General features: G+C 43.6%; 1 protein-coding gene across 3 annotated transcripts in view; it reads right to left on the bottom strand.

Moving 5' to 3' along the window:
- Positions 1 to 15954, bottom strand: part of DLG2 (discs large MAGUK scaffold protein 2) — a 901719-nt gene that overhangs the window by 875503 nt on the left and 10262 nt on the right. For all 3 annotated transcript variants that reach the window (XM_077926964.1, XM_028725975.2, XM_028725977.2), the window contains exon 3: positions 4933 to 5064. In XM_077926964.1, the coding sequence (XP_077783090.1) occupies positions 4933 to 5064 (132 nt within the window). The remainder of the gene's footprint in view (positions 1 to 4932; positions 5065 to 15954) is intronic.

Consider the following 15954-nt stretch of genomic DNA (forward strand, 5'->3'; position numbering starts at 1 on the left):
GGCTGGGAAGCGCCCTTGCCCCATTGGCCGTGCCTTTTCACCTCACTGGAATGTGTCCTTGAACTATGGCAATACATCTTGCCCGGCCAGGTGAAGAAATGCATGCTGTTGTCGGAAACCTGTGACTTTTGCATGGGTCTTCGGTACCGAGCTAAGGCACATAGCTGTTGCTCTGCCTACTTTTGCCTCGGAGTGGCCGCCGAGACCGTATAACACCGGTCCTGAAAGACCTACATTGGCTCCCAGTATGTTTCTGAGCACAATTCAAAGTGTTGGTGCTGACCTTGAAAGCCCTAAATGGCCTCGGCCCAGTATACCTGAAGGAGCGTCTCCACCCTCATCGTTCAGCCCGGACACTGAGATCCAGCGCCAAGGGCCTCCTGGCGGTTCCCTCCCTGCGAGAAGTGAGGTTACAGAGAGCCAGGCAGAGGGCCTTCTCAGTGATGGCGCCCGCCCTGTGGAACACCCTCCCACCAGATGTCAAAGAGAAGAACTACCACCAGACCTTTAGAAGACATCTGAAGGCAGCCCTGTTTAGGAAAGTTTTTAATGTTTGATATTTTATCGTGTTTTTAATACAGTGGTGCCTCGCAATACAAAATTAATTCGTTCCATGAGTTTTTTCGTCTTGCGGTTTTTCGTCTTGCGAAGCACGGTTTCGGAAAAGTTTTGGAAAAGCTTCAAAAATCACCAAAGTCTTCAAAAACCTCAAAAAAGGCTACCACACCACGTGCTATGAGTTGCTCCTCGAAGTCAAGTCACAACTGTATTAACGGTTTTAAGAAAAAGGAAACAAACTTGCAAGACGTTTCCGTCTTGCGAAGCAACTAAAAAAACCAAAAACCCTTTCGTCTTGCGAGTTTTCCGTCTTGCGATGCATTCGTCTTGCGATGTACCACTGTATTCTGTTGGGAGCTGCCCAGAGTGGCTGCAGAAACCCAGCCAGATGGGCGGGGTATTATATAAAAAAACTAGAATATATCTTTCATTTCTTCGATGGTTGTGAAGGCCACAGCCAGCCAATGTAGGATGCCTGTTTTGGTGCAGCATGGCTGAGTGGATCGAGATTGCCAAGATGGCACTTATTATATATAATAGAGCATCCTCTGATAAACTACCCTCTAGCCACAGCACTGCCAGCCTCTCAGTTCTCCATTTCAATTATTCATCTGTTTCTATAATCAAGGCCTCATTCATATTTATTACTCTTACAGCAACCTAGTAATGAGCCCTGGTTCCTCTGCTAGGGAAACATGATATGTCTTAAAAGATTATGCTGCTTAGAAGCATCTCTACTAAGGTTCAGGGGCTGAATGCAAAGGGAAAGGAAATCCAGGCCCCAGTATTTGTGGGGTTTTCCCTACCCATAATTACAAGCTGCACCTCCAAAAATCCTAGTCACAGTTCTGGGGTCACCACACAGCACACCTGCACATTTTCTGGAACTGCAGCCAGCCCTACCCTTAGGCATGGGAGACAAATTCAGTTTCATTTGCATTTTAATGAGAAACTCCTTAATTCGCACTTCTCAAACCAATAAGCGAACTGAAACCCAATCACCCTACAAAATTCGCACTTCTCAATTTTTTTGTGATGCGGATCTCCATCAATGCGCACAGTCATGCATGCATTAGGGAAAAGGGTGCGTTAGAAATGACCACATTCGTGTAAATAACATATGAAAAAATATCTCGAGGAACATTGTTTGCATGAAATGTGTCTACAGGTATAAGGAGAAAATTGCACTAAAGTTATGGCAAATTTTCATGAGGATTTTTTAAGAAATTGCAAATCACTGCAGAAACGCGGAGAACTGAATTTAAGATAGGTAAAATGAGAAATTGAGAGAATAAGGCTACCAGTCACTACTAACCACAATGGCTATGTTCTACCTCCACGGTAGTCGAAGGGTATGCCCAGTGGGGAAACCCAGTCAGATGAGTGGGGGGTTATTATTGTTATTGTTATTGTTATTATAACAATATTTGAGAATTGCAAGTGAGGAGAGCACTGTTGCACTAACGTCCTTCTTATGAGCTTCCCATAGACATCCGGTCGGACACTAAGATGACAGAATTCTGGACTACGTGGGTCATTGGCCTCAACCAGCAGTGCTCTGCTTATATGTTCAGAGGCAGTTTGCCTCTTTGTATCAGTTGTTGGGAAGCCACAATGGGAGAGGAATTAAGGGACCATTTGTCCTCAGCCCTCTCTTTGAAGGCTCCTTCATTTGAATGGCTTTCTGCTCTTCGGAGTCTGATTTAAAGATAAAGAGCCCAAGAAGAGAAAGCAGGAAGGATCTTGGATGCAGAGTAAGCAGGAAGACTGATCACACCCATCCCAGTTAAAACCTTCAGGCCTAGTTGGTGCATTATTCATTATTATTAACTTGGATTTATTAATCACCTTCCAAACCGCCGCCTCAAGGCAATTCTGCAGCTTCCTCACTCCCAGCTCTCTTAACGTTTGGCTTTGGTTTTGCTTATGTGAAACGCTTACGGTACCTTTAAAAATATTAGCTTTTGGAGAGTAGAAAAGCTTTTACGAGTTTAAACTTTGAGTTATCTTGTTTGCTGTTGTTGTTGCTGTGGTGTGTGTTTTACTGGTGAGCTTTTGGCTTCTTCTTTGGTTCTGTTTTGTTAGATTTTAACATTTGCAACCTGCCACAAACACTGTGAATATTCAGAGTTATAAGCAACTTTTCAGGACAAAAATCGACGAACACACATCAGATTTAAAAAAAGGAATAAGACTGAAAACCAAAGCACAGGGACCATATGACATTGGTGTGAATTTTAATGCAGAAACGCATTACGAGGCAGCCTATCAAACGTGGTCCCAAACAGATGTCAGAAGTGTGATTATTATATGTAACGATTATATAATAATCAGGTTTTATTATGTAACGGCATCCTCTTACAACCTTGGAATACGGTTGTAACACAGTCTCTTATTGAGTATCAGCCAATCCAATTCAAAGAGCAAAACAATTTTGTAATGAGAGATTACGCATGTTTCGCCATTCCAAAATCTCCGTAATAAAATTTTAAAAGCACCACGGGAGTGAAGAAAGGTCATCTCAAGCGGGTGGATGGAGAGAATAAATGCATTTGTGGTTTTTTTCATAGATATAAAAAAACATTAAATCAACAGGCTGGGAAACTTCTTTCCTGTTTATCGCAACGAGTGATGAACAGCACAATGGAAGGAAAGCTTTGGTTCAAGCAATTCTCCTTTTTCTCACTTACAAAACATCTTAGCTACCCCAAGAAAAACCCGAAATCACAGGAAACAACAACACCACTTTTGCAGCAGTCTTGAAAGCAAGCATTTTGGGGGGAAATATATTAGCAGCATTCCCTCAAGGACAAAACATGCACTGATTGACATGGAAATTTATGGCCTGCACATACCGACAAACAAGAGAGATGGCTGTCGCCTTCTGTCTCCAAGACTAGAGCTGAATTTCAACCACAAGGTGATACCTGCTTGAATTCTTCCAAGGAGGATCAGAAAAGAACTATGTCCACCTCTGTAAGACCCTCTCCAAGGGCCTTTCACCACTTCCTACTCATTCTCCTTCCCTGATGCCAACAGACATGTCGTGAGGAAGGAGGAAGTGGAGAGGGTGATAGGAAAAGGCACTCTGCCAAGTCTATGGAAGCACTGATCAGTGACTGGGAACAGACCCAGAATCACACAAACACTCCACCTCCCATTTCTTTCAAAGTGAAAGCTCCAGAGCATCAGGTTCCCACCAGGGATTCTGGTTGGAACAGACACTCCAGAAGGTCTCAGCAAGCACCTGCTACTTCCATCTCCACTTTTCCCATGGTCAGTTATTTGGTCTTATGGAAGGAGAGGAGGAGGAGGTGATGGTGGTCGCTACAATTTCTTCTTCTTCTTCTTAAACTACAGTGCTCAACTCTCTGAACACTTTCAGAACAAACAGGAAGACGATTGCCTGTCCCTATCAAAACCATCAGACACTTAATAGCTACAAGGGCAGGCATATTCGACAGAACAATCTCTCTGCCTCCCAGAGTCACAGCAAAGCATATCTTCAACCTCCTCTTTTGGCCATTGGAGATCCATTATCAAATCCTCCACCTCTAAATTTTGACAATTGGCAACTGTGCCCCCAACGCCAAAACTGAATCATTTTCCCAACGTAAAACATTTCCCCAAAGTTTCTATTTGCCCCATCAGGGAAACTTATAGGTACCCATAATAGAGCAGACAGAAGCTTGGCGGGGTGGCAGGATCATTTACATCAGGAAAATGAGAGAGTGAGAAAAGTTCCACATCACTATTTATTTTTATTGTATTTCTAACCCACCCTTCATGAGAAGCAAATCACAGCATATAAAAACAGATGGGACAGTTAAACAAACAAGCAAACACCTGTAACAATAGAATCAAAAATAGGTAGGTCATGTTTTCTGCCAAGAGAGGCACCAAAACACGTTTTTCAATTTTCAGGAAGGCAAGGTAAGGAGGGCAAGTGTATCTTCAGCAAACAACAGGAGCTGGAAATATATGGTGCCCCCTCCTCTGTAGAGAGGAAGCTCCACATTTTTGGAACCATCACCTAGAAGGCTCTCTCAAAAGCTGTCACTGCCCACTTCCAAACCTCTGAGAGTAGTGGAACCACCAGAAGCACCACCTCTGTTATCTTAAGCCCTGAACTGATCTATAGGGAAGAAGGTGGTCTTTCAAATTCTTTACTTTATGGTGATTACCACCTACAGAAACCATAGTTAATAAACTAGACTCCACACAGAACATCTCCACATCAGGCTAGTTGTTCACATGACCCCATTAACCAAGCCAATCTATGAGAATCATCTAAGAGCCATCCATCTTCAGCACCCAATTGCCTGAATCATAACAACCATGAAGAAAAAGTAAGCATTAGCCGGATTTACGTACCTAGCAATGCCTGGAATAAGCTGCTTTTAAAGATGCCCATCACCTTTTTAATGGCCTTTTTCAGTGGCTGCTCTTCTGGCTTTTTCAGCTTCTTGCAATAATCTTCCAGAAGTGCTAAAGCTCGATCCGTGTCTACAATAAATAAAAATACCCAAGGTTATAAAAGTAGTTAACTGGCTTGAAATCGCTGAGAGTAACAAAACAGAGGAGGAGGAGGAGGAGGAGGAGGAGGAGAAGCAGGAACAGATTATTGATTGACCGATGAGAGGGAATAGTAGCACCACACATTAAATAAAGCTATCGCAGAAACATCACCTTGCCAACAAAGGTCTGTATAGTTAAAGCTATGGTTTTCCCAGTAGTGATGTATGGAAGTGAGAGCTGGACCATAAAGAAGGCTGGTTGCCAAAGAATTGATGCTTTTGAATTATGGTGCTGGAGGAGACTCTTGATAGTCCCATGGACTGCAAGAAGATCAAACGTATCCATTCTTAAGGAAATCAGCCCTGAGTGCTCACTGGAAGGACAGATCCTGAAGCTGAGGCTCCAATACTTTGGCCACCTCATGAGAAGAGAAGACCCCCCTGGAAAAGACTCTGATGTTAGGAAAGATGGAGGGTACAAGGAGAAGGGGGCGACAGAGGACGAGATGGTTGGACAGTGTTCTGGAAGCTACCAGCATGAGTTTGACCAAACTGCGGGAGGCAGTGGAAGACAGGAGTGCCTGGCATGCTCTGGTCCATGGGGTCACGAAGAGTCAGACACGACTAAATGACTAAACAACAACAACAACAATCGTACAATAAAACCACCCTCAGAATCATCAGAATCAAAGTACAGCACAATGAGGTTTGCTGTGACAGCTTTGGAAATCATCGCCCTCCCAGTCCTCAAAGTGGTCCTATTCCATCTCTTCCCTGCAGCGGCTTCTGAAGACCTTGCCCTAAGTAGGGCATCCATGTACACATGAGATTACACAGGATCCAGACCTATCCTGCAATTTCTAGTAAACTACTGCATTTTGACGTGGCTTCCCTCAAGTCAACTTCAAGCCAGCTTGAGCACAGTTTTCTTACTTGAAGCACGCTGAATCCCAGGTATGTGAAGCCTTCCTTTCCATCACAATTCCAAAGGCGGAGGTCAGAGTGGAAAACCAATCAGGCAATTTCATCAGGTGAGGACATCATCACTCAGACTCCACCCACAGCAGGTGACTTCAACACATATCAGCCCATGGGTACATGTACAGTGATGGGCAAATTTGACTTGAAATGCAGCAAGAATATTCACTGTGTAAAACGCCTTAGATCTCATTTTCAGGTTTCTTCCTAGTGATTCGGTGTCAGCTGGTTCTCAGAATTTCCCATTGACTTCCCTATGCTGGGATTTCAGCGCAAAATAACACACTAGAGAGGCAAGCAACTGGTCCAGCGCCAAAAACCACTTCAAAAATGAATCAGTGCTCCAAAGTCCGCCATGAATATATGATTATTTTAAGAGCCCAGGCCTTGGATAAATAGGAAATGAAGTGGCGTTGGGAGATTTCAAGGCACAGCTAAGAAGCATGACTTGCATTAGCTATGCTTTGGCGAATTCTTTGGTTTGCAAACCATCTAAAGGCCTACCTAGATATTTATTACAGGGGATGCATGGCTCCTGTCCCTGGTAAAAGGAAGTTATTTGTTTCCCCACCTCCTACATACAGTGATCAATGAACTGGAGAGGAGAGATGCTGACCATGATGACATCACATGACGTGTCACATTTACGAGACATTACCAGAGGGACAGTGTGGGAAAGATGTGGACCAGTGCATCTCCTGCAATGTAAGGGCAGTTCTCCCTATACATTTATACTTACAGATTCCAATACGGTGGTTTTTATTGGGCTCTGCATGTGGATAGCTCAGTCAGTAGAGCACAAGACTCTTGTGGGTTGTGGGTTCGAGCCCCATGTTGGGCGAAGGATTCCTGAATTGCAGGGGGTTGAATTGGATGACCCTTGTTGTCCCTTCCAACTCTACAATTCTATGATTCTGCAATTCTAAACATGCGGGGCTGAATCCTGAACCCTGGAGGGTGGCAGCTCCGGCAACTCACACCAAGAACATTTTAACAAAGCACCCCCATAAGGGCAAAAATAGATGCAAAATGGAGATTTATCAACGACAGGTAACAAAGAATCCGACAATCCGACAGGTAACAAACAATCTTAAAAAGTAGAGACGTCACCTTGCCAACAAAGGTCCGTATAGTAAAAGCTATGGTTTTCCCAGTAGTGATGTATGGAAGTGAGAGCTGGACCATAAAGAAGGCTGATTGCCGAAGAATGGATGCTTTTGAATTATGGTGCTGGAGGAGACTCTTGAGAGTCCCATGGACTGCAAGAAGATCAAACCGATCCATTCTGAAGGAAATCAGCCCTGAGTGCTCACTGGGAGGACAGATCCTGAAGCTGAGGCTCCACCTCATGAGAAGAGAAGACTCCCTGGGAAAGACCCTGATGCTGGGAAAGATGGAGGGCACAAGGAGAAGGGGACGACAGAGGACGAGATGGTGGGACAGTGTTCTCAAAGCTACCAGCATGAGTTTGACCAAACTGCGGGAGGCAGTGGAAGACAGGAGTGCCTGGCGTGCTCTGATCCATGGGGTCACGAAGAGTCGGACACGACTAAACGACTAAACAACAACAACAACAAACAATCCTGGTTACCTGATACATTACTTTACTGATCAGTATTGGCAGCTTGATAACCCTTCAAAGGAGAATCTACCGTGAAACTGATGGCTCACAATTCATGAAGCAGTTCAATTCTATCATCTGTGGTCTGAATCAAGATAATGGCTTTTTGCCCCACTATAGGTGTCCTTTAAGTCACCAGTCCTAAAATGTTGTGTTATAATCAACACTGCTTGGGAACTCCAGGCCAACACCATAATACCTCAACCCCCAAAACACAATAGCATCACGTATGTCAGTAACAGTTTTCCTCTGTAAACAATGGAAGACTATATTCTTCTGTTTTCAATCCCTCCTGCTACTTCTGCATCCTTCGAATGTTGGGGGTTGGGGGGGGGGGTTGCCATCTGGAGGTGACGCTTAAAATTGGACCCAGAATCCAAACCCATGATCTTATTCACTATTCGGCTCCCAACAAACAATTTAGCTTTTATATTTGAACTGAAGACCTCATTTCCTCTTTCAGCTTGTTGACTAAGCTCTTGCAACTCTGTTGTCACGCCACAAAATCTTGACTATTGATGTAAAATGGAAAAGAAAACAAAAAATGTAGCTCCTTTCCCACAAATACTTACAGATTAAATATTGTCAAATGATAAGAACAACACACACAAATAAATCTCACAAAACTATCTCTGCAACGCATAACCAAGGTTAATTTGCTGACTAAATGCTGTAGGATTAAAGAAGCTACCAATTAAAGTAAATATCGTATTTGTGTATAGGGTTTCTAACTTTTTGAGTCTAGTTGATAATAGTTTAATCAGCAGCAATTAACAGGTAACTTGGGTTTTCAAATGATTCCAACAAACTCCTCTGTTATAAGCACAGGAGTAGGCTAAGCTGCTTTTTTCTGGTCAGTTGGCAACCCTACTTATGTAAGACCCACATCTGATTGTAGGAGCTTTTGAGGATTCTTTCCCTTCACTGGGTGAGAATAGATGATTAGCTCTACCTTGGATATTTATAGTGCAGTTAGCTACAAAGGCAGCTATTCTTAGGACTCAAACATATTTGCATTTGTAATTAATTTTGCACTCTTTCTCTTGGTTCAAATGAGCATCGCTCCCATTCTGCCTGCTTAAAAGTTCTCTGCAACTCAATCAGTTGGCTGCAAGCCTCGAAAACCACACAATCATTTCATATTTAAGACAGAAACTCCCTGGACTAACAGGAGGGAAACAGCCTAAAGACGCCCAAGAGATGCTTCCCTTGTACCCAGAGTCCAATTTCAACCAGGGTCGGCTCTATCATTAGACAGAGAGAAGCAGCTGCCTTGGGCAGCAGGTGCCGAGGGCCACAGAGTGAGGAGCAGTATTCTACTAAAAAGATGCAAAAATGCAAGGATTTCCACTTGCACAATGGAATTTTCCCCCTCCTTGTTCTGCAAACCTCATGCCCTCCCAAATCTGTTATAGGAACCCCCAGAACAGATTCAGGGGCTGCACTGGTGGAGGAGAGGTGGGAAGTTTCCGTTGTGCATGCAGAAATCTGTGCTCTATTGGGCCCCCTCCAGATGATTTATGGATTGAGCATTCATCCTGATTAGCTTGCACAAATCTTAGACGGAGGTTGGATTACTTCCTATCTTCACTGAGCATACATCCTGGTTTGTTTGCAAAACAGTTGTCATCCTCAGTGCCGAATTTACGTATAAGCTAAACAAGCTATAACTTAGGGCCCCACTCTCTTGGGGCCCCCCAGAAAAATTTAAAGGGGAAAAAAACCTGGATGTACATTTCCAAAATATAAGATAAAAAACAAATAAAATAAAACCTACATACAGCATCAGTGTTTTGTGTTGTGTAGACTCCTATGTTGTAAGTCATAGGCCCCACCTGCTAGCCTGCTCCCTAAAATATCACTGGTTTGCTCATTTCTATATACAGGGTGCCTACATTCTGCATGTGCAAATGGCTTTAGATACCTATTAGGTCCATAAATTACCATATAGCATATATTCAACACAAAAAACAGCGACAATTTGCTGTTGACGAACGACAGCTGGACATATAAAGGGCCCCATTACCTTCAGTAGCTCAGGGCCTCATCAAACTTAAATCCGGCCCTGCATTCACCTCACTTTGCTTAACAAGGTTCTACACATCTTTCTGTTAGCAATCCAACTTTTCATGTATTTTCCCTGTCCCTTTTCCAAAGCACAAGAAAGTCCACGGCTGTTATCTTAAGTGGAATCGTTGCTCCAGGACAAAGGGTGTTAATCCAGTTTAAATGTGCAAACCTAAAGTTCTGGTTTGTTTGTGGGCCCCACAGCACACTTGCAGTCTAGGGTGTCCCAGCCCACAGCTTAGAAATTACTTCAAATGTACATTTCTCAAGTGCTAAAACCCAGCACGTCTCCAGTTGTAAATTCCTTCCACAGCATCTACTTTTTCCCAAGATATACCCACTGATAATTGTTGTTGTTGTTAAAGCAATCAAAGAAAACAACTCTCCAGCCTTCAAAGACACAATTGTTTTCAGTGTCTCATGGCCAAACTACAAGACATCTGTGAGAAAACCTCATGATATTTCAATTTTTACTTTCAAGGGTGGGGGTGAGAGCTTTGAATTCAATCAGACGAAAGGTGTTTGGGGACCATGGGGATATTTAGGGGGGTTGTTTTATTCTAAAGAAGTGCCACTACTAGTGGGGGGGGAGAAATTCCATTCAGTTCTCATTTAAAGGAGAACCTGCCTAATTCTCACTGTCTAATACAATATGCAAACCAAATCGCAGCCATCCTTTGAAATTTGTACTTCTCCGAATTTTGCAATGCCGTTCTCCAACCAAGTAACTTGTACGTAGCTGCCAGAGTTTGGTACTGCCCAAGCTTCCTGTGGCTGCTGTGGGGGCTGTTTTTATTCTGTTTGTTTTGTTTTTGTCTTTTTAAGAGTGTTATTCGTCAGTTGGAGACCTTTGGATACCAAGCAACTAACAATTCAAAAAAACCATAACCACAACACAAAACTGAATATAGAATGTGGTACAGTGAGCATGGAATGTATACATTCGCAGGGTGTGTGGAGAGACATGCGGAAATGAAACTGCTTTTGAAAAGTGTATACAGTGGTACCTCGGGTTACAAACACCTCGGGTTACAAATACCTCGGGTTACAGACTCCGCTAACCTGGAAGTAGTACCTCGGGTTAAGAACTTTACCTCAGGATGAGAACAGAAATCGCATGGCGGCAGCGGGAGGCCCCATTACCTAAAGTGTTACCTCAGGTTAAGAACGGTTTCAGGTTAAGAACGGACCTCTGGAACGAATTAAGTTTGTAACCAGAGGTGCCACTGTATTAGGAAAAAAGCATGGAGATATGTGTATATTAGGAGGAAGTTGCACTAAAATGCTGATGAGTTTTCATGAGGCATAATAATAATAATAATAATAATAATAATAATAATAATAATGGCATATTGGTGTGAAAATATGGAGAACTGAACTTAAGATTGGAAAAAATGAGAAACTGGGAGAACTGAAATAGGCACATTCTCTCAGCCCTAGCTAAAGATCAGTGATGCAACACACGTTCTGCACGGACCCAAGTTCAATCCTGGCCATCTCCAGTTAATAGCCAGCAACAGATTATGCTGGAGACCTCCGATAGCCACTGCTTGTCAGCCTAGATAATACTTAGCTAAAATGGACAAACAACCTGACTCCATATATAGGCTCCACTCAGGTTGCCTTCAAGCCAGTTTTGCGGATGTGGGGGAATGGGTCAATATAGTATAACTATTTTTCCTCCACACTGTTTGCTGAATCTTCCCTACATCTTATTAGTCCTGGCATGGGAGAGGGGGACACCCACACCATGGGGCTAACAGCAGCTTGAGGGGTGGGAAAGAGGGTCCCCATCCCACATACTTCATGGAATCAAATTTGGGTTGCCAACTTTCCTTTTTAAACTTTCCTGGCTCCTATGCCTTTTAATAACAGTATAGCAAGAAGGTGTTGAAACAGGCAAAACTTTGCCTTCCGCTTGATTTCCCCTGTAAGAAAGTTGTTCATCTACTACAGGGGTCAGCAAACTTTTTCAGCAGGGGGCCGGTCCACTGTCCCTCAGACCTTGTGTGGGGCTGGACTATATTGGGGGGGGGGGGGGAATGAATGAATTCTTATGCCCCACAAATAACCCAGAGATGTATTTTAAATAAAAGGACACATTCTACTCATGTAAAAACACGCTGATTCCTGGACCGTCCGCAGGCCAGATTTAGAAGGTGATTGGGCCGGATCTGGCCCACAGGCCTTAGTTTGCCTACCCATGATCTACTACATTTCTGTGACTCGGGTGCTGAAAGGTGGCGAGCCTATGCCAACACAGAGGCAAAATACTAACCAGCTAAAGTGGCGCAAACTGTAGCCCTAGAACACACACCAGCAATTGGATCGTTTTAATCAGATTATTTTAAATTCTAGCTAACAAAGTAGAAATGCTGTCTAGCTTTGGAGTGGCTAAGCTGCAGCAATCCAGCTTAAGCAGGAAAAAAAATGCAAATGCATTATAAATATGAGTTTATTATTGTGTCGCGGTTTACGTAATTTCAGGTTTTCCCTCTGCAGTTCCATGACATGAATATGCAATTGCTCGGGTAGCCTTAGGGTAGTGTGAAAATTCTGTAGAATGGAGCACAAAGAGGCACGCACAGCGCCGCTGGAAGTTGAGAGCCCAAAGTCCGCCATTGTGCACAGCTTGTAAATCGGTAGAATACTGTAGTTGATTATGAAGGTGCTCAATGGGAAGTCTGGTTTTTGACCCCTGTCCAGTACCTATTGGCAGCTGCATTAGAATAAGGGTTAGATCACTGGTTTCTCCCAGTCCTGCCTGGGGATGCTAGGGTTTGAACCTTGGAGCTTTTGCATGCAAAGTTCAGTGACTGAGCCACAGACTTTGCATGACAGGATATGCTCCCCTAAGCAAATAGCGGAGTGGCGCTGTGGGTTAAACCACAGAGCCTAGGACTTGCCGATCAGAAGATCGGCGGTTCGAATCCCCGCGACGGGGTGAGCTCCCATTGCTCGGTCCCTGCTCCTGCCAACCTAGCAGTTCAAAAGCACGTGAAAGTGCAAGTAGATAAATAGGTGCCACTCCAGAGGGAAGGTAAATGGTGTTTCCGTGCGCTGCTCTAGTTAGCCAGAAGCTGCTTAGTCATGCTAGCCACATGACCCGGAAGCTGTATGCCGGCTCCCTCGGCCAGTAAAGCAAGATGAGCGCCACAACCCCAGAGTCGGTCACGACTGGACCTAATGGTCAGGGGTCCCTTTACCTTTAGCTATGAACCAGACCAGCCTCTTTGTGGCTTTTTCCCAAGCAATGTTCTCCAGTCAGGGGTGGACCTTGGGGTCAAGGCATTCAATTTGCAGTTTCCAAAACTATATGCAAATTGGGGAAAAGTCATCTTTCAAAATTTGCAATGCTATTCAAGTTCTCCAGCCATTTAAGGGGTACAAAAATGGGTTTACGAGGGTAAAATGGGTATCAAAATGCACACGCTAGTGAAAATAACATGCAAAATGTGTTATTTTATTGCTGGAAATTGCTTTACAAAGCTAGCATCTGCTGGGCAAAAAGGCATGCAGAAATATGTGTAAGGAGAAATATGCTAATGAAATTTCACGAGGAATTTTTTTTTAAAAAAAGCAAACTGATGTGGAAATGCAGAGGACTGTACTTAAGATTGGGAAAATAATAAACTGAGACAATCCGAAATAGTCAAACCTCGGTTGTCAGACATAATCCGTTCTGGAAGTCCGTTCGGCTTCCGAAGTGTTCCACAACCAAGGCGCAGCTTCCGATTGGTTGCAGGAGCTTCCTGCTCTCAAACGAAAGCCACGTCGTACATTCGGCTTCAGAAAAACGTTCAAAACCGGAGATTTGCTTCCAGGTTTTTGGCGTTTGGGAGCCAAAATGTTCCAAAATGGAGGCGTTTGGGAACCGAGGTTTGACTGTATACAAATTAATCCATCCCTACTTGTGAGCTCCTGAAGAGCATAACTAACTATTGCAAACTGACACCAACTTTGTACTAGCATATTTTAAATTTGCCAAAATGTGTCTGGCTATACTTTCTGGATGAGACATAGACATAACTGATGGTTGAAAACTTGCTTTCCTCTTCTCTTCTCCTGCCCGCCTCAGCAATATATCACAGCTTCTATAGCTTACATATATAGCAAGGGTATTTAAAATGAGAATTGTCATAGTGTCCTCTTTTTTGCTCTTCAAAATATGGCAACCCTAGAGTTGCTAGATCTGCCATTTTAGATGGTTCAGCTCCTACCCTGGGTCTCTAAGCTGGGAGTTGAAATGCTAGATGTTTCCTCAATGAATCTGGGAGCTGCAGTTGTGGGAAGGGGAGAGTCCTTAGTATCTGATATACTAATTGTAAACTCATTGTCTGAGTTATGGTCCTCATGAAGCCAAAAGGAAACCCGAAGATTTGCAAAAAAATAAATAAATACAAAAACCCTACAAGAGGAACTCAAAAACATTCAAATGAGGACTGAGCATGCTCAGTGGCTGTGAAATGTTGGCGATCAGAAGAAAAGGAATTGAAACGGGTGAGGTGGAATGGGGTGTTCTGGAAGAGGGATGGGCTAGCTAGAAGCCTGAACAGGAACATGACACACTGCAACATTTTATTGCAGTTTCTCTGTTTGATTTGTCCCAGCCCCACCCGTAGAACTATATAGTTCTCAGTGGTGATTGAGAGACTATATTAAACCAATTCTGAGGCTACTGTGTTATTCACACATTTCTGGGAATAAGTCCCACTGAAATTGATGGCCTGCAATAGATGGAGTTGTAAAAAAAGCCTTCCCCAATGGCTTATTTCTTCTACTGCGCCTGCAAATTCTTAGCAAGGTGAGCTGTGCTGCTTCCCAGTGGCGTAGCGTGGGGGGTGCAGGGGGGGCCGGCCGCACCGGGCGCAACATCTGGGGTTAGGGCAAATCCACAGGTTAGGGGGCGCAAATCCATGGGTTAGGGGGCGCAAATCCACGGGTTAGGGGGCGCAAATTACTTGCCTTGCCCCGGGTGCTGACAACCCACGCTACGCCACTGCTGCTTCCTATTCGAACTAGCTCACCGTGTCTAAGTGAGATCACTCTTTGTCGGAGCAATCACAAACAGCATCCCTGTATTTAAGTGTTTTTCAGTCATCCGATTATCCCGCAGAGCAAAGAGAATAAGCCCTAGATTTTGGTGCTATTGTTTACAACCATGATCCAAACGTGAGCTATATGTCAAACAGCATGCAAGGCAATGGTATGCCACAGGCTAAGACTGCCATGTGATGCAGCAGAAAATTAAAGCCTTGTCAATAACATGGGACTTCTGACACAGACCCCACTGCCTTCTTAAGTCTGCAAAAAGCCACCTAAAAGCCATTAGCAGGGAAGGGATTATTATTGGGGGGGGGGGGGTATATTAGAAGGGAGAAATAACATATTACGGAGCCAAAATGTATTGTCTTTCAAAACAGTTTTAGGCCACCTGATGTTTCCCATCTGGCAGCCTGGTAAATATCCGCGTCATAAGAGCTAAGTGGGAATGGGGAACTGAAAAGTAAGGGCAACATTTGTTTACCCATAAAGCAAAGTTATCAACAAGCACCAATCTATATATGTTAAATAATATCCCACCACCACCCATGAATATAAGACATAAACTTTACTCCTCTACTGGCATTAAAACAATAATTTTCTTGAGCATTGCAGTATAAAGCAAACACATTCTCCCCATCACACATCTGGCTTGGTTTCCTAGATCCACTTTAATCCACCTGCCCACAATAAGCACAATATGTTTGTGTAAACTAGACCTGTCTATACAGCCAAGCAGTGAAGCTTTTCCAGGAATTTACTACTTAAAGACTTCAGGTGGAGAACCACGTTTGAACGCAATAAGCTTCCTTATATACCAAGTGAGACTGCAGGTCCATCTTGGCCAGTAAATAGAAGCCACCTTGAAAACTAGATCTGAATTTGCCTTTCTGTACAATGACCAATGTGCTCACCATCATTCTCTCCCCGCCAACATTTTCCCATTTAAAGTATTATTCATGTAATTTTTATTTTATTTTTCAATGACTGATATGTCAAGAAGTTTTTCGTGGGATCCCCTGCAAATTCTGTCTATTTACAAAAGAAAATGCTGGCCATTCCTACAGCTCCCTTGCTGTGATTCTGTGCCAAAGGGGTTTTATAATCCACCCATCCACAACCTGTATATATATTTTTTAAAAAGTAGGGTTGTTGTTTTTTGGCCTCTAC

The sequence above is a fragment of the Podarcis muralis genome, chromosome 4 (assembly GCF_964188315.1).
Source record: "Podarcis muralis chromosome 4, rPodMur119.hap1.1, whole genome shotgun sequence".
NCBI lineage: Eukaryota > Metazoa > Chordata > Lepidosauria > Squamata > Lacertidae > Podarcis > Podarcis muralis.